This window comes from Sciurus vulgaris (assembly GCF_902686455.1).
Source record: "Sciurus vulgaris genome assembly, chromosome: 2".
NCBI lineage: Eukaryota > Metazoa > Chordata > Mammalia > Rodentia > Sciuridae > Sciurus > Sciurus vulgaris.
In genome coordinates, this window is record NC_136462.1 from 97,966,625 (window position 1) to 97,988,581 (window position 21,957).

General features: G+C 33.4%; 1 protein-coding gene across 1 annotated transcript in view; it reads right to left on the minus strand.

Annotated features, from left to right (window-relative positions):
• The window catches only part of FAM227B (family with sequence similarity 227 member B), a gene marked incomplete at both ends in the record, with an annotated part of 150,065 nt that overhangs the window by 102,565 nt on the left and 25,543 nt on the right, over nucleotides 1-21,957 (minus strand). The window contains 1 exon segment of the mRNA XM_079129696.1: nucleotides 16,241-16,378. Coding sequence (XP_078985822.1) covers nucleotides 16,241-16,378 — 138 coding nt within the window.

Here is a 21,957-nt window from a genome sequence, read left to right on the forward strand (position 1 = left end):
GCCCCTGCAATTGAGAACTAACTAGAAAAATGGGGGGTCAGGGAGCAAAAAGCTTCCTGAGAAGCTATATCTGGTTTTCCATCTTTGTCTTTTCTTTCTTAAACACTTTGAAGAAACTTACTTTAAAATTTCTCCTGGTTTTCCTAGACTCCTTCATGTTTTGTTATTCACAGTTGGAGCTAAAATGAAATGCAAACACCAGAAGGAGAATCACATTTGTTTTTGCGTTGAAATAATTACAGAATACAAAGTGCACTAAAATTCCCTCCCCTCTATAGTCCATTTTCAAACAGAGCAGCCAGAGTGATTCTATTAAAATATATTTTAGATAATACAAAATTCCTCTGTTCAAAACTCCAATCATTTTCCACATTACAGAATAGAATACCAAATTTTTTCAGAAGTCTATGGAGTGAGAAAGTGATTAAAAACTTTTCTGTGAATTAGGCATGGGCAAAGAAACAGGAAAAAAATAATATAGAATTATACATTCAGATTGCTTAGCAGATATTCAGAATTTTCAGTTTATTTTAAACAAACTGAAATTGGACATTATAGACTTTATTTAATGGGTATGATAATTATTAGAATCATACTCAGAATAAAGGCCATAGCCCTGCATCAAAATTGACAAATGAATGCACTGTTTTATATTTGCAGTAAAAATAGAATATTTAAAGTATATATCTATACTTTAAAATTATTCCACATTCAAAATTTTTCTACTAATCAATCAATTAATAGATTTGACTAGGCTAAATAAGAGGGCTTCTATTTTACTAGTATTTATATAACTGAATATTATTGGTTATTTTGGTTGTTTCAAAATTTTCACTAATATGGTATATGAATATTTTTGTCCAATCTTATTTATACTTCTAATTGTTTCCTTAGGATGTGTGCAAAAAGTAGAATTGAAAAATTGATTTTCAGAAGGTTTTTTTTTTTCCCAAAATACATTCCAATCAACAGTGCTGGAAAACATTATGTTACATGAAATAAGATAGGTACAGAAAGACAAACTCTGTATGATCTCACTTGGTAGAAGCTAAAAATGTTATCACATAGAAGTAGAGAGTAGAATAGAGGTCACTAGAGGCTAGGAAGGGAAGATATAGAAAGGGTAGATAACAAGTTGGAGGGGATATAGTTGGAGAGCAAATAGTTCTAATGTCCTTTTACACAGTAGGGCAACTATAGTCTATAATAATTAGATATACACTTCCAAATAATTAGAAGTGATGAGTTTGAATGTTCCAACACATGGAAATGATAATATTTAAGGAGATGGAAATGCTTAATTACCCTTATTTCATCATTACACATTGTATATATGCATCAAATATAATAATGAACTTCAAAAGTACAAATATATCAATTTAAAAATAAAATTAATTAGAGAATAAAAAGTTAACTAACTTATTAAAATTAATAAGAGAATAAAAGTTCTAAAGTTAGAATATTCATTCATTTATTGATTTGCATATGATGAATCATCTTTCCATCCCTGGGATAATTCCCCTTTGATCATGATGTTAATATTTTTGGTGTGCTGTTGGATTTGGTTTACTAATATGTTGTGGAGGATTTTTGCTATATTCATCATGGATATTGATCTGTAGTTTTCTTTTTTGTTGGCTTTGTATGATTTTGTGATCAGTGTAATGCTGACATCATAGGATGTGATTGGAAGAATTCCCCACTTATCAATTTTTTCTGGAATAATTTGAAAATAATTGGCATTAGCTCTTTTAAAATGATTTGGAGAATTCAGCAGTGAAGCCATCTGCTTCTGGACTTTTCTTTGTTGGGACACCGTTAGTTCTTGATTCAATCCTGTAGCTTGTTTATGGTATGTTCAGGTTTCCTGTGTCTTTATGGTCTAATTTTGGTAGGTTGTGTGTGCCCCCAAATTCATTAATTTCTTCTAGCTCCTCCAATAGGTTGGCATATAGTTGTTCATGATAGTCCCTCATAATCCTTTATATTTCTGTGGTATCAGTTGTAACCTCCCTCTTTCCATCTCTGATTGATTGTATTTATTTGGGTATCCTGTTTTCTTCTTGGCTAGCCTGGCTAAAGTTTTGTTTATTTGTTTATCCTTTCAAAAACCCAACTTGAATATTTTTTTTTCAGTTTCTGTTTATTTCTCCTCTGATCTTTATAATTTCTTTATTTCTACTAATTTTGGCTTTGGGTTTTTCTTGCTTTTCTAGTTCCTTGATTTGCAGATTAGTTTGTTTATTCAAAATTTCCCCTGCCTTTCCCTTTGCTAAAGGTGTTTCTTGCTGCAAACTTTCTCCTAGTATTGCTTTGCTGCATTTCATAGGCTATGGTAGATTTTATTTCCATTTTCATTTGTTTTAAGAAACATCAGTTTATTTTTTGATTTCTTCATTGATCCATTGGTAATTCAAAAGTTTGTATTTGTATAACTTCTAAAGTTCTCCTTGCTGATTTCTCATTATTTCATTGTAATCAGAGAAGATACATGCTATAATTTAAACTTTTTTGAATTTATAGAGACTTGTTTTATGGCCTAGCATATTGTCTATCCTGCAAAATGTTCCATGTCCTAATGAGAATAATGTGAATTCTGCAGCTGTTGAATAAAATGTTTTGCAAATATCTGTTAGGTTGACTTTAACTCTAATGTTTCTTTGTTGATTATTTTTGTCTGGATGAGCCGTTCATTGATGAAAGTTGGGTGTTGAAGTCCCCAACTATTATTGTATGTAAGTCTGTCTGTATTTTGTAGATCTAATAATGTTTGCTTTATATAACTGGGTGTTCCAGTACTGAGTGCATATGTTTTAGTTGTTTTTCACTCTTGCTGAATTGATCCCTTTATCATTATATCATTGTCTTGTCTCTTTTTATAGTATTTGGTTCTAAGTCCATTTTACCTTATATAAACATAGCTAATCCAGTTCCCTTTTGTTTTCACTTGTGTGGAATATCTTTTGTCCGTCCCTTCACTTTTTAAAAAAATTTTAAAAATTATTTATTTTTTAAAAAATTTTTTAGACTGCATTCTGAATCATTGTACACAAATGGGGTACATAATTTCATTTCTATGGTTGTACATGATGTACATGATGAATCATACCATTCATGTAATCATACATGTACATAGGGTAATGATGTCTGTCTCATTCCACAATTTTTCATAAACCCCCTCCCTCTCATTTCCCTCTACATAATCTAAAGTTCCTCCATTCTTCTCTCACTCCCCACCCCTCCACCCCCATTATATATCATCATCCACTTATCAAAGAAAACATTCAACATTTGGTTTTTTGGAATGGGCATTTTTAAGTAATTAGCATGATATTATCCAACTCCATCCATTTATTTGAAAATGTCATAATATTATTCTTCTTTATGGCTGACTAATATTCCATTGTATATATATATACACCATAGTTTCTTTATCCATTCATCTGTTGAAGGGCATTTAGGTTGGTTCCACAATCTTACTATTGTGAATTGAGCTGCTATAAACACTGATGTGGTTGCATGTCTGTAGTATGCTGATTTTAAGTCCTTTGGGTATAAACTGAGGAGATAACTGGGTCAAAAGGTGGGTCCATTCCAAGTTTTCTGAGGAACCTCCATACTGCTTTCCAGAGTGGCTGCACCAATTTGCAACTCCACCAGCAGTGTAAAAGTGTGACTTTTTCCCTGACATCCACACCAAAATCTATTATTGTTTGTGTTTTTGATAATAGCCATTTTAATTGGAGTAAGATGAAATCTTAGAGTTGTTTCACTTTCCATTTCTCTAATTACTAGAGATGTTGAACACTTTTTCATATATCTATTAATCATCTGTATGTCTTCTGTAAAGTGTCTGTCCAGTTCTTGGCCTATGTATTGATTGGGTTCTTTGTATATTTGGTATAAAGTTTTGTAAGTTCTTTATAAATATTGGAGATAAGTGCTCTATCTGAAGTGTGTGTGGAAAAGATTTTCTCCCACTCTGTAGGCTTTCTTTTCACATTCACCCCTTCACTTTTAATTATGTATGTCTTTATTGGTGAAGTGAGTTTTTTACATGTAATACATTTGGCTCTTGTTTTTTTAATCCATTCATCCACTCTATATTCTTGATTGGGGAATTTGTTTATGCATTCAAGGTTATCATTGATAAGTTGGGATTTACTCCTGCCATTTTAGTTGTTTTCTAATTGCTCTATCTATTTTGTTCCCTTTGATTCTCTCTCTCTCTCTCTTTTTTTGTTTTGTGGTTTGGTGGTTTTTCTCAGTGACACGATTTGATTCCTTTCTCTTTTTCATTTGTGTATCTGCTTATCCTTAAGTTTATTCTTCCATGTATTTTCCTGATGGTAGTTATCATCTTGTATATTCCAGATACAGGACTACTGTCAGCCTTTCTGTCTTGTAGGGCCAGAAGAGTAGTGATGAAATCCTTCAGGTTTTACCTCTCTAGAAAAGTATTTCTTCATTTCTGAAGGACAGCTTTGCTGGGTTCAATATTCTTTGTAGATTTTTTTTTTCCCTTTCAGAATGTTGACACTGTCATATCATTCCCTCCTGGCCTGTGAGGTTTCTAATGAGAAAACTGCTGAAAGTCTAATGGGGTTACCTTAAATGTGACTTGATGCTTTTCTCTTGATGTTTTTAGAATTCTTTGTCTTGGACTTTTGACTGTTTAATGATAATGTGCTTGAGAGAAGACCTATTTTGGTCAAATCTATGGGATTCTTTGGGCTTTCTGGACCTAAATGTCCACAGCTTTTTTGAAGAATAGGGAAGTTTTCAGCTATTATTTCAATGAATATATTTTTATTGTCTATCTCCTCTTTGCCTTCTGGAATTTCCATAATTAAAATATTTGTTTGTTAAATGATGTTTCATGTCTCAGAGATTTTATTCATCCTATTTTTCTATTTTATTTTTCTTTTGTCTAACTAAGATATTTCAAAAGACAAGCCATCACACCCAGAAGTACTTTTTGTCTGCCTGATTTCAATTGTTGTTGGGGCACTCTACTGTATATTTTAAGTTATCAAGTTCTTTAGTTCCAAAATCTCAGGTTCTTTTGTATGATTCCTATCTGTGCTGAATTTTTCATTCCTAAGTTTTTTCCTGATTGAACTGAATTGTGTTTGCATTCTTTTATAGCTCATTGAATTTAATTATTCTTTTGAATTCTTTATCATTTCATTAGTTTTCTCTGAGTCTGTTGCTAGAGAGTTACTGTGTTCCTTTAGAGCCATTAAATTACCTATATTACCTTGATTTCTCATACTTCTCATGACCCTTTGTTGATATTTGTGCATTCGGCAGATTAGTTGTCACTAGCAATCTCAAAGGGAGTCTTTTTTTGTGTATGTGTTCCAGGGATTGAACTCAACGTGCTTAACCATTGAGTCACATCCCCACCTCTTTAATTTTTAAAAATTTGAGACAGGGTCTCAGTAAGTTGCTTACAGCTAAGTTGCTAAGACTGGCTTCCAACTTGTGATCCTCTTGCCTGAGCCTCCTGAGCTGCTGGAATTACAGGTGTGAGTCACCATGCCTGCCAAAGGGTGGCTTTTATAATAAAAGATTTTTCTACTGAGGATAACTTAGGGTGTGACTTTGGTTTTGGTTCCATCTGGACACTGTGGTGTAGTCTCCATAGAGCTTCATCAGCGACTTTCGGTGGTGTGTGTGTGTGTGTGTGTGTGTGTGTGTGTGTGCAGGTTCAAAGATTCCATCTGTCTCCAAGGGTCATTTGGGGATGGAGGCACTCTAGTAGCTCAGGCAGGTATAGTGTGCAAGGCAGTGGAGATGAGGTATCTACTGTGTGGTCACTTTAGCAAAGGGAATCGTGGCCCTGCTGGGGAAGCTTTGCTATTGTGGAGGCCTCCTGAAATGGCAGCAGCAGCAGTAGGAGAGTGCACAGGTGACAGGTCACTTGGATCCGCAAGGGCAAATTCCACTGGTAGATTCCAGAAATGGAAGTGGTTGTGGGCCATGACGTACATGTTCCTAGGCCCTGCTTGGGTGAGTGCTTCTGGTGGCAAGAACATCTGGCAGCTGCACTGAGAGTGGGTGGTGGGTGTGTCCCAAGTCCCAGAGAGGAAGCACCTTGATTCCCTGGTGGCAACCCCTGCTGTGCTAAATAACCTTTAGTGCAGAGATGTGCAAGGATTTGGGTGCTGGGGTCACAACTACACATCTGGATTTAGTCAGGTTTGTACGGTTTCAAACTCTGTGCAAGTATGGGGAAATATTTGTGGGGTTTCAGGAATGGGGATGTGCAGAGGCTTCTGTCTCTTAGGGTAGTATGGATTCTGATCTTTGAAGCTAAATTAGTAATTAAGAGTTTTTTTGATGAGTATGGAAGAATGGTAAAATGATTTTAAAATATATATGCATATATTATCTAAATGATTATGAAAACTAATTCATAATGATCAAATCTGGATAGTCCTATAAAACACTGCCTATTTCTAGTTTTTCCTTTTTTGGTTTACCTCTATTCTATACCTTATGTTTTATACAACACTTCTCTTCACAAGTCTTTCTCCATACAGTATAATATTTAACCAATAGTTACACAATACAACTTAATTAGACTGCTACTATATTGAGAGTTTTGGTCCTCTTAACAGTATTTTTGGGATTTTCTCACTTGATTTTGTAATACACTTCTTGGTTTTCTTTTGATGATATATGATGAGAATCACAATGTGGAGATTTTACAGGCTTAACTCTCAAAGTATTACCTCATGTCTTAGTTTAAGGATTCTTCCCTTATTGTCCCTGAGCAGTGCTAGCAATTAAAAGATAGCAAAAAAGAGAGGAACAATTTAAAATTCAAACAGTTCTTTATAACGTGGAGTCCTAATCCATTTGGCTATTACTTAAAGTATTTCTGTAACATGTCATTTGCTAAACACCAAATAATACTTGGGTATAAATAACTACTATGTTTCTTTATTTCTGCATAGCACCAAGAGAGTGATGTGTACCAGTTACTTTAAAATTACATGCTGATTGAACATAAGGATTTTTCTTACAGCTTTGGTTTATAGTTTATAAGAATCATGAGGTTCATTCATGTTAACTCTGAAGTCCAGATAAAGAGGAAAACTTGGGTTTAAAAATTAGGAAAAAGTATAAAAATATTGAGTTTAAAAGCTTAAACGGTATTGCACCACAATAAGAGAAACGAACATTAAAACTTTAGTATTATAAAATAATCTGATAATATACTGGTTCAGGGGAGTTGGCTTATAAATCCAGAGTCATTCCAGATACTAAAATTCTATAATTGCTTACATTACAGTCCTAAAAAGGGAGATTTATGCCAGTTTATTTGGAAGCCAAAGTTTAACCATTCACTGTCTATTTCATTAAGAACAAAAACAGAAAGTTCTTTAAATTAAAATTTTGGGAGTAAGTCCACATGACAATAAGCATCCAAGGGTCAAGAAGAAAAAATATGTTTTGGATTAGAAGAAAAAAAATTTGAAATAGCATGTATAACATGGAACACAGATTACTCTATTCCTTGAAAGTCATACATAAGCATACTTTATGCATACTCATGTTTTACCCTGATTCTGTTTTTGACTTGCCTCTGCCTTCCTCAAACACAAATATAAGTTTTTAATATACACAACTCCTCCAACCACCACTACACACTATGGAGAGGGAAGAGCTCTAAAGTCATGAAGCCTACATCACCATTTCTATTGCTAATCCCACCTCAACAGTCAGCAGTCACTTTGGAAGATTATGTGGTACCTATGGCTAGAAGTCATGGAATAACAGAAAAGAGACTATATAAAATAATCTATTATAGTCACTTCATTTTTCAGTTGGAAAAGTAAGACTCAGGGAGTTATATGACTTAATCGAAGACATTCAAGTCTTCTATGTACATGCTGAACATAAGAAAGTCAAAGAAACATTGGAGACTGCAGTAAAGTCTCCAGATAAACTCATGTTTAGGGTACCAATAAATAAACTATCTGATTATTATGTTCAGGGATTCTTCATATGCAACACAGACACTATTAAAATACAAGTAGGATGTGCCATGGGCCAATAGGATAGTTGTCCTCAAAGTTTTTGGTCTTAGAACTCCTGTATAGTCTTGAGAAAAACTGGAACTATTGTTTATGTGGGTTTTTTTTACTGTACTAACATTTGCTATATTAAAAATTAAAAAGCACAAAATGTTAAATATCTGTAAATTCACTAAATATAGCAATAAATTCACTTCATGGTTAATATAAAAGCATCTTTTATGAAAACACTACATTTCAAGAAAAAATTTTGGGAATAGTAACATTGTTTCACATTCTTTAATACCTGGCTTGGTAGAATACAGCTAGATTCTCATATAGTTATGGTTTAGATATGAGGATTCCCCCAAAACTCATGTGTGAGACGACAGAAGTAAGTTTAGAGGTGAAATGACTGGGTTATGTGAGACTTTTGTGCATTAATTCACTGATATGGATTAACTGGAAGGTAACTGGAGGCAGGTGGGCTGTGACGGAAGGAGGTAGATCACTGGCATACCTTTGGTGTTTATATTTTGTCCCTGGTGAACCAAACCCCCTCTGCTTCCTGATTGCCATGTGCTCAGCTGCTTTCCTCCTCCACACCCTTCTGCCATGATGTTCTGCCTCCCTTTTTGGTCCCAGAGCAATGGAACCGTCTACGGACTGAAAACTCTGAAAATGCTGAAAACGCAAGTGGAAAATAAACAAATTTCCCTCCTCTAAAATTGTCCTTGTCAGATCTTTTGGTCACAGTAGCAAAGAAGCTGACTAAAACACATATCCATGTCAATGTTAATTCTGTTGTGAGTTTTTATAAAGTACATATTTATGTATTAAAGTATATAAGGAAAATACAGCTTTACACAGATAAGTAGTTAGAAGAATTTTTTATTTTAAAAATTATAATGAACACAGTATTTGTACATATTTATGAGGTATGATATGTTTTATTTATATATGTATACATTGGGTAGTGATCAACTCAGAGTAATTAGCACATGCATCATTGTAAAATTTTATCATTTCTTTGTGGTGAGTATATTCAAATTTCTCTCTTCAATTTATTTGGAGGGTCAGATGTAGTGGTGCACATCTGTAATCCTACTGGCTTGGGAGGCTAAGGCAGGAGGATCACAAATTCAAAGCCAGACTCAGCAACTTCATGAGGCCCTAAGCAACTTAGCTAGACCCTATCTCAAAAACAAAAACAAAAACAAAAACAAAACACAACATGAAAAGGGTTGGGGATATTGCTCAGTGGTTAAGCACCCCAGGGTTCAATCCCTGATACCAAAAAAAAAAAATGAAACAAAACAGCACCCCCTGAAAACTATTTTGAGAGACAATAATGCATTATTGTTAATTATATTCATGCTGCTGTGCCATAGAATGCCAGAATTATTCAGAAACAGAAATATTTTAAGACCTTTTCCTTATAACTGTGAATATTCTTTGATACTACACAGAAACTTAAGAAGGTATGATTTCTTAATGGTGAGTTGCAATGTGGAATCTGAAACCTTATTACTGTGCTATATGCATTGTGTTACATTAAGCTCATTGGTCTAGCACTTTAAAAATAATTCATGTACAATTTTTTTTAACATGAAGTATTGGTCATTTGGAAAATACTGGTTTAATAAATTATGTGTATCTTCTAAATGTTGATTACCTTTCTTTATGTAACATCAAAAATTCACATTCATTAACATGACCCTACTCTCATAAAAAATTCTTTTAATTTTGGATGCACCCATGGTGGGGGATATAACTTCTCTAAAATTTTTGTTTGATAGCTAGCTAAAATTTTATTATTGGTCATAGTAAAAGCATGGTATTAAAAGTTTACTCTTCATTCTTTTAACTGAGTGCTTGTGGCAGAGACAATTAGCTGTCCTTCAAAATTGTGCTTCCCTTTCCATAGTATAAGCACCATGTAACAGTTTATCAGTCAGTGTTTTTATTTGCTTGACATCCTTACATCTATGTATAACCATGTCTTTTACACTAATGGCATGGGTTTGAAAGTGATGTGGGCTACTTCTGAACCAAGACTTACTCCTTTTTACTCTCTAACACAGATGGATTAAAATAAGTACAGAGTTCAATAGCATGGTGAATACAGAAGATTAAAGTAATCTAGAACCCCGAGTCCCTGTGTGAGAAGGAGGTATTTACCAACACTAACTGATATAAAAACTCAGAAACAGACTTAAAAGCAGATAAAGCTCTGAAGAAATTTCTTCCTTAAACAGATTTCCTGGTAGTCATAATCTAAGCAGTTTACAGAAAACAAAAACAAAATTTTTAAAAATTTCATTAATCCTTATCTTTTAAAAATGGTACAGTTTTGTTTTTTAGTTTCCCTATCATAAACAGTGGTTATGTAGCAGATATGTGCTTTGCCAATGAAAGTGCTATTCCTCTTAGATATTTAGAACTTTGAGATCTTTGCTGTCATAATGCCTCTGCACCACTTTGACCCCAAATCATTGCTTACTATTTCTAAAGGAATCTGCAAATATAATTAGGAAAAAAGTACCTTCCTCCCCTGCAATCCCATTTTCTGCCCCTTTTCTGGTCCTTCTACTAACATCTGTTCTTCTCGCTTCTCACCCATTAAAATTTAATCCAGGAAAGGATATAAAAGCTTGTTCACATTTTTCATGAATGAAAGATTATGTCTATAGTAAATCAGAAGTTATCTCTTATCCTATGATGATAATTTTAAGCCTTCATAGATTATAGGCATATAAAATTAAATGACTAAGAGGCAGTATGTGAAGTCATTGAATTCAAATGCTAAGGCCAAACTTTCATGGATTGGAATTCATATTCTAGCATTTATCAATTATGTGACTTTGGGCAAGTTATTTAACCTCCTTATGTTTAAATTTTCTCAATTACTAGGATGATAATAAAAGTCACTTGCCAAATAAGGTTATTAGTAAGTCCTATTAACATACATTATCAAGTAATACCTCAAATGGAAGATTTTTCCAGGTTGAACATAAATTATTATAATTTAATTTTGAGCAATATAAAGAGAAGGATCCATTAAACCTCTAACCCCTTCTTCTTCTCTCCTCATTTCCCATTCTCACAGACTTAGATGATCTCATACAGAAACACAAAAATCTTGTCATGGTTTAGGATCAAATGTATAAAGTATTTTTTCTGTATATTTAGGGCTAAATAGAAGGTACATTTATCAAGATTTCTCACTAACATGAAAATTAGGTCTGTTTTTTAAATGAAAATGATCATTTCATAAGAAATGCAGTATAAAATCTGTGGAACATAGAGGAAAAAAGTGAAAAAAGACCTAGTAAGTTGTGACAATATTCAGCAATAATAATGCATATTCAATTGGAGTCCCAGAGGAGAAAAGAAATAGAACAGACTAATATATATATATATATATATATATATATATATATATATATATATATATATATATATATATGCTGGGGATTGAACCCAAGGCCTTGTGCTTGTGAGGCAAGCACTCTACCAACTGAGCCATCTCCCCAGCCCAGACTAATGTATTTGAAGAAATATTAGGGAATTTTTTTTCACAACCTGATGAAAAACATCAAATCAATGAGCTCCAAGTAAGACCAAGAAAAATAAAAAATTCTTAATGGTAGTGACAGAGATAAAAAGGCATATTACATAGAAGTAGAAATCAACAAAATATAGGCTCCAGATCCAATCAGCCTATAGAGTATTTTTCATGTAGTTTGCAAAGCTAAGAATAGTTTTCCCATTTTTGAGAGTTGTAAATAATATTCTGTGAAAGAAAACATACGTATATGGACAAAAATATTTACAATCTGACTTTTTAAGGTAAAGTTTGCTGATCTCAGACATAGAGGAATCATGATACAAATAATGTCTTGACCTTTTATTAAATAATACAGAAGATAATGGACCAATAATTTATGGAAGGAAAAGAAATAAAGGGAAGTCTAGAGTTCTACATCTGGTGAAAATAACCTTCAAAAAAAAAAAAAAGGAAAATGTAGATATTTTTACATAGATACATAGACTTGATAATATTCATTTTTAGCAGACCTGAACTATAAGAAGTGTCAAAAGGCAATCTTTTCAGGCTTAAGACAAATGACACTAGATGGAAATTCAGATTTATGGTTAGGAATAGAAAGCCAGGAAAGATAAATATGTGAATAAATGTAGATTAGTTTTAAAATTTCTCTTCTTTTAAGAACACATATTATCACTTCCACATTTAACTATAATAGAGTAACAGGACTGAATTTACTGTTCTGTCTTAAGTAAAAAAATTGGATAAAATATGACACAGTGGTTTCTATTTGCTAGACAATAGGCAGTACAGGACAGTGACTCCCAAGAAAAGAGAAACAAACCCTTCAGTTGTTATAGTTGTTTAATATTATTTGACAAAGATGTGTTGTTAGAGTGAAAACTAGAAAACATTGCTGAGATAAATTTTAAAAATTATAAATAAATGTAGTCTTTGTTCATGGGATGGAAAATATATTTATTAAGATATCAAGTCTCCCCAAATTGATCTATAGATTCAATATATTTAAAATGAATTTTCAGTGTATAGTGAGTGCAAGGAGTGGAAATTCAAATAGAACCCAGTGGTCTCACCAAGTTGAGAAAATAAAGTTTAACATTCAGGAAGGCCAGGGAATTAACTTCACAGGATAATATACTACAGGGGAAAGAGATACTCAGAGAGAGCATAATGGAGACCTTAATAGATTTTCCTTAAACATTTGTCTGAAGCTGATAAAGAGCCACACAAAGGAGTGGCAGAACAGTACTTGGGGTTCACAGAAATCTGTTGCTCCAGAAAGCCAGAGTGGGAAACTAATACATAGACCTTGAAGTACTAAAGGATATCTTTATTAGTGGAAACAAATTAGGCATAGACAAAAGACTTTTCTAGTCTCATCTAATGAAGTTTAAAAGAAAGTCTCAAATGGATTAAAAAGATTTCTAGGTTACTGAGTTACCTCCCAGAAAAAAAATCTAAAACATATTAAAAAAATAAAATATTCACACAAAACTAAGAAGTTTGCTCAAGAATGAATCAATAATCTGAGTAGCTTTATATCTATGGTAAAAATTGATGTTGTAGTTCTCACAAAGAGAATTCCAGACCCAGATGACTTCACTGGTAAATTCTACCAAATATGTAAGAAAGAAATAATACCAATTTTACACTAACTCTTTTTGAAAAGAGAAGTGTGGGAACATCACACACATTACTAAATGAAACAGAATATTATAGGAAAAGGAAACAAAATTTTAGCAAATTGAATATGAATAATACATCATACTATTTATATATCATGTTAATATAGCATGATACATGGGATTGCAAGGTTAGGTTAAACATTTAAAAAATTAACATAATTCATTACATTAAAAGACCACAAAAGAAAAATATATATGTCCATCACAATATGTGATAAAAAAGCAATAATTGTATTAGTCAAAATTCTAATCTATCCATGATTTTTTAAAAAATACAGCCAACTAGGAAGAGAATAGAACTACCTGAGCCTTATAAAGGGCATCTAGAGAAACTTATAACTAAAATGTACTTAAAGATAAATGATGTAACATTTTCCCTCAAAGATCAAGAATTACACAGGAATACCATTTTTAAGTCAGTATTTTTCTGGAAATTCTAGACATTGGCAAGAAAAATAAACATAAAGCATATAGACCATAAATATGTATAAATATTACGTGTCAATTTTTAAAAATTTTAAAAGCTGCTTAGTGTTACACAGCTACTAAAGAACAGAGGCAGGAAGGAAAACATAGATAAGAAATGGAGATGTAAAATGATCTTTATTCTCAGAGGGCATGCTTGTCCACATCTTGCAGGAAACGCTAAGAATCCTATGAATGACTACTAGAACCAATAATCAAGTTTATTAAGGTTATAGGATACAAGCTAAATATGAAAATGTTCATTTCTATATGCTAACAGTGAAAAATCAGAAATTGAAATTTTAAAAATATCATAACAAAGGTGTGTTGTTAGAGTAAAAATGTTCATGGGATAGAAAATAAATTTAAGATATTAAGTTTACTCAAATTGACCTATAGATTAAATGTGTTTATAATCAAAATAGTATATATTTTAGAAACTAACAAGAAGATGAAAAGGTTTTTATGGAAATTAAATGAATTATAATAGCCAAAATGATGGTGTAAAAGAAAATCAAAGTTGGAGTACTTCTACTTCCTGGTTTCAAGATAAACTATAAAGCTACAGTTATTAAGATAGTTTGGTATTGGCATCATTAGACCAGAATAGAGTACAATGACCAACATACACATGGTCATTCACTGTTTTAACAAATGCCCCAAAACAATTAAAAGGGGAAAGGATAATATTTTAAACCAATGGTGCTAAAACAATAATAAATAAATTATCTTTGATGCTTTCTTCATTTAAGCAAAAATTACTAAAAATGAACTAGAGATCCAAAGTTAAGAGCTACATGCATAAATTGTAAAATCTTATATTGTAATATTTTTCAAAGAGAATATGAAAGATAATCTGAATAAAAATGTTCAAAAAATTGAACAGACACTTCACTGAAGAGAACATGCAGTGACAAATCTTTTCAGTGTGGGGTGACTGAATCTAGAACCCTGCTCAGATTAGGTAAGTGCTCTACCACTGAGCTACAGCCCCAGCCTGAGAAGCTCATCATCACTAGTAGTTAGAAAAACTAAAATAAAACCTAACTAAATGCCATTATAAAATTAAAAATTTACATCATTAAAAACAAGACTCCATCATAGATTGTTTACAGATCTATTAGTGAGGAAGTAGAGTGAGTATAACTTGTACGCTGGCAGGAATATAAAATTTTGGATGAGTTTTACGATTTCTTAAAATATTATACATCTACCTAGCATACTGTGGAAGCATTCCACTACTAGACGTCTACCAAAGAGAAGTAAAATTCTATGTCCTTACAAAGATTTGTATATGTATGTTCACTGCAGCTTTATTTTGTAATAGTTAAATACTAGAAATAAGGCAAAAGTCTATTAATAGAGGAATCAATAAACCCTTACTCTGGACTCTCTCATCAGCATTGGGAAGGAACAAACTATTAAGACATGAAACATTACAAATGAATCTCAAAACAATTATGCAGATTAAAAAATGTCAACCCCAAATAGCATACATTCTATGATTCTGTTTATATAAAATGCCAGAAAATGCAAACTATGCTAAAAAAATCACATATTTGATTGCTTAGAGACTGGGTGAGAGAGAGGAATTTTTAAAAAGCATGAGGAACTTTTGGGAGTAATATGTTTCCTATCTCAAGAGTTGTGATGGGGTTTCAATTTCTTTATACATATATCAAAACTCATCAAAGTTCTACACTTTAAAATATGAAGTTATTATATATCAATTAGACCTCAAAAATGAAAAAAATTAATTATTTGAAGCAAAAATCATAACCAATATAAGGTTGTTAATTTGTTTACATGTACTATAGATAGGACAACAATAGTGGACAGGTAAACCATACAGCTCCAAGTTCCTACATTTTAAGTGAAGCAGGACAATATTAACTTCTTTTGATAATGTAGGATGCATTTTGTAATTATTTAAACAGCTCCAAAAAATACAAAGTGGTATAGGTAAATAGCCAAGAGAAGAATTAAGATGGAATACTAAAAATATTCAATTAACCCAAAGAAGCCAGAAAAGGGGAATTGAAGAACAAAGAATGGATAAGATAAAATTGAAAAAAATAGAAACATAGTAGAAATAAAACCAACTCTATCAATAATTATGTTAAATATGTTATCATTTCAATTAAAAATGAAAATATCATCAGACTAAATAAAAAACAACAGTCAGACTTTTTGTTTACAAGAAACACACTAATCTGTTAGAAAGACATTATTGTCCAGTTAGTAATACAGTCAAAAGTGAGAATATCTGTAGTGTATATAAAGACACAAAGTTCCTAAAAACTGATATAAAAATATCATAACAGGCAAATGGAAAAAAGACAGATATATTACCATTATAATGACACTTTATACATCAAGTATTTAAAGATCTTCATAAAAATAAATTATTAGAAAAATTTGTCTAATACATAGTCTAATATCCTTGATTTTGGCTCCCTTTTCCATTCTGCAGTTACAAAAATTTTACTCACTAGATATCATGTGTTCTTGACTACTTGCAATCCTTTCCTTTGTTGATTTTGCAGATGCTCTCTTGCTGCCATGTATGGTTGTTGTAGAGAGGTCTATTAGTTTCCAGTGAATCCAAAAGCCTTTTCGTGGTTTCAGACCTGTTAATATGGAATGCACATTTAGCTAAAGATATTAGCATTTTGACAAATACCTTTCCATTTGTCAAAGGATTTTGACTTACAAATTTCATCTTCACAACGAAAAGTTCCACTTTTGTTCCTTTTAAGTTGTGTAGAGTTAGATAAGCTATTTAACTACTCTAAACTTCTGTATTTAAAATTGAAAATACTAAAATCCCTTTGGGTACTTCAGGATTAATTGAAATATATGTTAAAGTGTTCAGTAAATAGGAACACGCTCTACAAACATGATGTAATATTATTATTATTATTACTATTACTATACTTATACAAATATATGTACTGTGCTTGTAAATACAGTCAATATTTTCTCAGTGGTGATTTTTCAGTGAGGATTATCTAACAACATTTACTATCAAATTAGAATTTTCTAAATGTTTTCATTTACAGTTATCTCTTTAGCATTAGTTGTTACTAAATAAAATATGCAAAAGCCTTCAGTTTGAGTCACATGAGTGCTTGGTTGATAGATTGCCTGTGCTTAAAATTTGGGGTATCAATAGAAACTTTTATGTATAATGAAGTCAACAGATGCCATTGAAAGCATGGTTTATTACCTGTAATTCCCAAGAGGAGAGGGTATACCACATGGGGAAGCACGGGGACCAATCAGGAGGCAGAGGAAGAGGAGAAAACTATGGGCAAGAACCGTTTTCCTTAGGAAAGAATAGGCAAAGTCAGGTAAACAGGCTTATGATCAACTAGTTTGAATAATTTCAACAGGCTCTAGGGATAGGGACTGATCCTATCTAGTTGTCTGGTATCTGGTCCTAGGATGTTTAGGGCAGATAGTGCCTGGGATATGAGAGACAATAAAAGAGGTGGTTGTGGGGTGGCCTCTAGATTGATTGGTTTGTATCTGAGAAATATGCTCCCAAGAAATTGTTTACTATTTGTTTTAGTCAGTTTTTTTGTCACTTGACTAAAGGACCCAACCCAAACAACTGTAAAGGAGGAAAAGTTTGAGGGCTCACAGTTTCACAGGTCTTAATCCATAGAAGGCTGGCTCCATTCCTCGGGGCTCAAGATGAGGTAGGACATCGTGGCTGAAGAGTGTGACAGAGGGAACCAGCTCACATGATCAGGAAGCAGAGAGAGAGAGACTCTACTCTCCAGATAAAAAATATATACCTCATAGCCATGCCCCCAATGAACCACTTCCTGTAGCCACATCCCACCTGCCTCCAGTTATCATTCAGTTAATCCATCAGAGATTAATTGACTGATTAGGTTTAAGGCTGTAACCCAATCATTTCTCCTTCGAAGAGTCTTTTTTTTTTTTCTGTGCCCATTTATTTCTAGAGTTCTTCTGTTTTCTTTCTTTTTTTTTTTTAATTTACTTTTATCGTAAACAAATGGGATACATGTTGTTTCTATTTGTACATGGAGTAACAGCATACCGTTTGTGGAATCATACATTTACATAGGGTAATGATGTTTGATTCATTGTTATTTTTCCCTTCCCCCCACCCCTCCCACCCCTCTTTTCCCTCTATATAGTCCCTCCTTCCTCCAAACTTGCCCCCCTCCCACCCCCCATTACGTGTCATCATCCACTTATCAGCGAGACATTCGTCCTTTTCTTTTTTGAGATTGACTTATCTCACGTAGCATGATATTCTCCAATTTCATCCATTTGCCTGCAAATACCATAATTTTATTATTCTTTATAGCTGAGTAATATTTCATTATATATATACAATTTCTTTATCCATTCATCAATTGAAGGACATCTAGGTTGGTTCCACAGTCTGGCCATGGTGAATTGAGCAGCTATGAGCATTGATGTGGCTGTATCTCTGTAGTATGCTGATTTTAAGTCCTTTGGGTATAGGCCAAGGAGTGAGACAGCTGGGTCAAATGGTGGGTCCATTCCAAGTTTTCTAAGGAATCTCCACACTGCTTTCCAGAGTGGCTGCACTAATTTGCAGCCCCACCAGCAATGTATACGTGTACCTTTTTCCCCACATACTCTCCAACACCTATTATTGCTTGTGTTCTTGATAATCGCCATTCTAATTGGGGTGAGATGGAATCTTAGTGTAATTTTGATTTGCATTTCTCTTATTACTAAAGATGGTGAACATTTTTTCATGTTTGTTGATTGCTTGTAGATCTTCTTCTGTGAGGCGTATGTTCATATCCTTAGCCCATTTGTTGATTGTATTATTTGTGTTCTTCGTGTAGAGTTTTTTGAGTTCTTTATAGATTCTGGAAATTAGTGCTCTATCTGAAGTATGAGTAGCAAAGATATTCTCCCACTCTGTAGGCTCTCTCTTCACATTGCTGATAGTTTCCTTTGCTGAGAGAAAGCATTTTAGTTTGAATCTATCCCAGTCGTTGATTCTTGCTTTTATTTCTTGTGCTATGGGAGTCCTGTTAAGGAAGTCTGATCCTAAGCCAACAAGGTGAAGATTTGGACCTACTTTTTCTTCTATAAGATGCAAGGTCTCTGGTCTGATTTCGAGGTCCTTGATCCATTGTGAGTTGATTTTTGTGCAGGGTGAGAGATAGGGATTGTTTCATTCTGTTGCATATGGATTTCCAGTTTTCCCAGCACCATTTGTTGAAGAGGCTATCTTTTCTCCATTGCATATTTTTGGCCCCTTTGTCTAGTATGAGAAAATTGTATTTATTTGGGTTTGTGTCCATGTCCTCTATTCTGTACCATTGATCTACCTGTCTATTTTGGTGCCATGCCGTTTTTGTTACTATTGCTTTGTAGTATAGTTGAAGTTCTGGTATTATGATACCCCCTGCTTCATTCTTCCTGCTAAGGATTTCTTTAGCTATTCTGGGTTTCTTATTCTTCCAGATGAATTTCATGATTGCTTGCTCTATTTCTGTAAGGTACATCAATGGGATTTTAATTGGAATTGCATTGAATCTGTATAGCACTTTAGGTAGTATGGCCATTTTGACACTATTAATTCTGCCTATCCAAGAACATGGGAGATCTTTCCATCTTCTAAGGTCTTCCTCAAGTTCTTTCTTCAATGTTTTGTAGTTTTCATTGTAGAGATCTTTTACCTCTTTGGTTAGATTGATTCCCAAGTATTTTATTTTATTTTTGAGGCTATTGCAAATGGAGTTGTTTTCCTCATATCCCTTTCAGCTGTTTTGTCACTTGCGTATAAAAATGCTTTAGATTTATGTGTGTTGATTTTATATCCTATTTTGCTGAATTCATTGATGAGGTCTAGAAGTTTTCTGGAGGAGTTTTTTGGATCCTCTAAATATAGAATCATGTCATCAGCAAATAGTGACAGCTTAAGTTCCTCTTTTCCTATTCGTGTTCCTTTAATTCCTTTAGTCTGCCTAATTGCTCTGGCGAGAGTTTCGAGGACAATGTTGAATAGAAGTGGTGAAAGAGGACATCCCTGTCTTGTTCCCATTTTTAAAGGGAATGGTTTTAGTTTTTCTCCATTAAGAATGATGTTGGCCATGGGTTTAGCATAAATAGCCTTTACAATGTTCAGGTATGCTCCTACTATCCCTATTTTTTCTAGTGTTTTCAGCATGAAGGGGTGTTGTATTTTGTCGAATGCTTTTTCTGAGTCAATTGAAATAATCATATGATTCTTATCCTTAAGTCTATTGACATGATGGATTACACTTATTGATTTATGGATGTTAAATCATCTTTGCATTCCTGGGATGAACCCCACTTGATCGTGGTGCACGATTTTCTTAATATGTTTTTGGATACGGTTTGCCAATATTTTGTTAAGGATCTTAGCATCTATATTCATCAAGGATATTGGTCTAAAATTTTCTTTCCTTGATGTGTCCTTTCCTGGTTTGGGTATGAGGGTGATATTAGCTTCATAGAATGAGATTGGCAGGGTACCCTCTTTTTCTATTTGCTGGAATACTTTGAGAAGTATTGGAATGAGATCTTCTTTGAAGGTCTTGTAGAACTCAGCTGAGAATCCGTCTGGTCCTGGGCTTTTCTTGGATGGTAGGTTTTTAATGGCTTCTTCTATTTCATTGCTTGATATTGATCTGTTTAAATCGTGTATGTCCTCCTGGTTCAGTTTGGGAGGAGCATATGTCTCTAGAAATTTGTCAATGTCTTTGGTAGTTTCTATTTTGTTGGAATACAGATTTTCAAAGTAGCTTCTCATTATGTTTTGTGTCTCAGTGGTGTCTGTCGTGATATTTCCTTTTACATCATGAATTTTAGTAATTTGAGTTTTCTCACTCCTTCTCTTTGTTAGTGTGGCTAAGGGTTTGTCTATTTTGTTTACTTTCTCAAAGAACCAACTTTTTGTTTTGTCAATTTTTTGAATTGTTTCTTTTATTTCAATTTCATTGATTTCAGCTCTGATTTTAATTATTTCCTGTCTTCTACTACTTTTGCTGTTATTCTGTTCTTTTTCTAGGGCTTTGAGCTGTAATGTTAGATCATTTAGTTGTTGACTTTTCATTCTTTTCTGGAATGTGCTCCATGCAATGAATTTTCCTCTTAGTACCGCTTTCATAGTGTCCCAGAGGTTTTGATATGTTGTATCGTCGTTCTCATTGACCTCTAAAAATTTTTTAATCTCCTCTCTGATGTTTTCTGTAATCCATGTTTCATTCAATAGCATATTATTTAGTCTCCAGGTTTTGGAGTAATTTTTGTTTTTTATTTTGTCATTGATTTCTACTCTCAGTCGATTATGGTCTGATAGAACACAAGGTAGTATCTCTAGTTTTTGCATTTCCTAAGGTCTGCTTTGTGGCATAACATATGGTCTATTTTCCAGAAGGTTCCATGTGCTGCTGAGAAGAAAGTGAATCCACTCGCTGATGGATGGAATATTCTATATATGTCTATTAAGTCTAGGTTATTGATTGTGTTATTGAGTTCTATGATTTCTTTGGTTGGTTTTTGTTTGGAAGATCTATCTAGTGGTGACAGAGGTGCGTTAAAGTCACCCAGAATTATTGTGTTGTGGTCTATGTTATTCCTGAAATTGAGAAGGATTTGTTTGATGTACAGGGATGCACCATTGTTTGGGGCATAAATATTTACTATCATTATGTCTTCCTGATTTATGGTTCCCTTAAGCAGTATGAAATGTCCTTCTTTATCCCTTCTGACTAACTTTGGCTTGAAGTCCACTTTATCTGATATAAGGATGGAAACCCCCACTTTTTTACTGAGTCCATGTGCGTGGTAGGTTTTTTCCCATCCTTTCACCTTTAGTCTGTGGATGTGTTTTTCTATGAGATGAGTCTCTTGCAGGCAGCATATTGTTGGGTCTTTCTTTTTAATCCATTCTGCCAGTCTATGTCTTTTGATTGAGGAGTTTAGGCCATTAACGTTCAGGGTTATTATTGAGATATGATTTGTATTCCCAGTCATTTGGCTTATTTTTAGTTTTTACCTTGGCTTGGTTTCTCCTTTAAGTGGTTTCTCTCTAAGGTAGTTCCTCCCTTTGCTGACCTCCATTGTTGTTTTTCATTTCCTCCTCATGGAATATTTTGTTGAGAACATTCTGTAGTGCAGGGTTTCTATTTGTAAATTCTTTTAACTTTTGTTTATCATG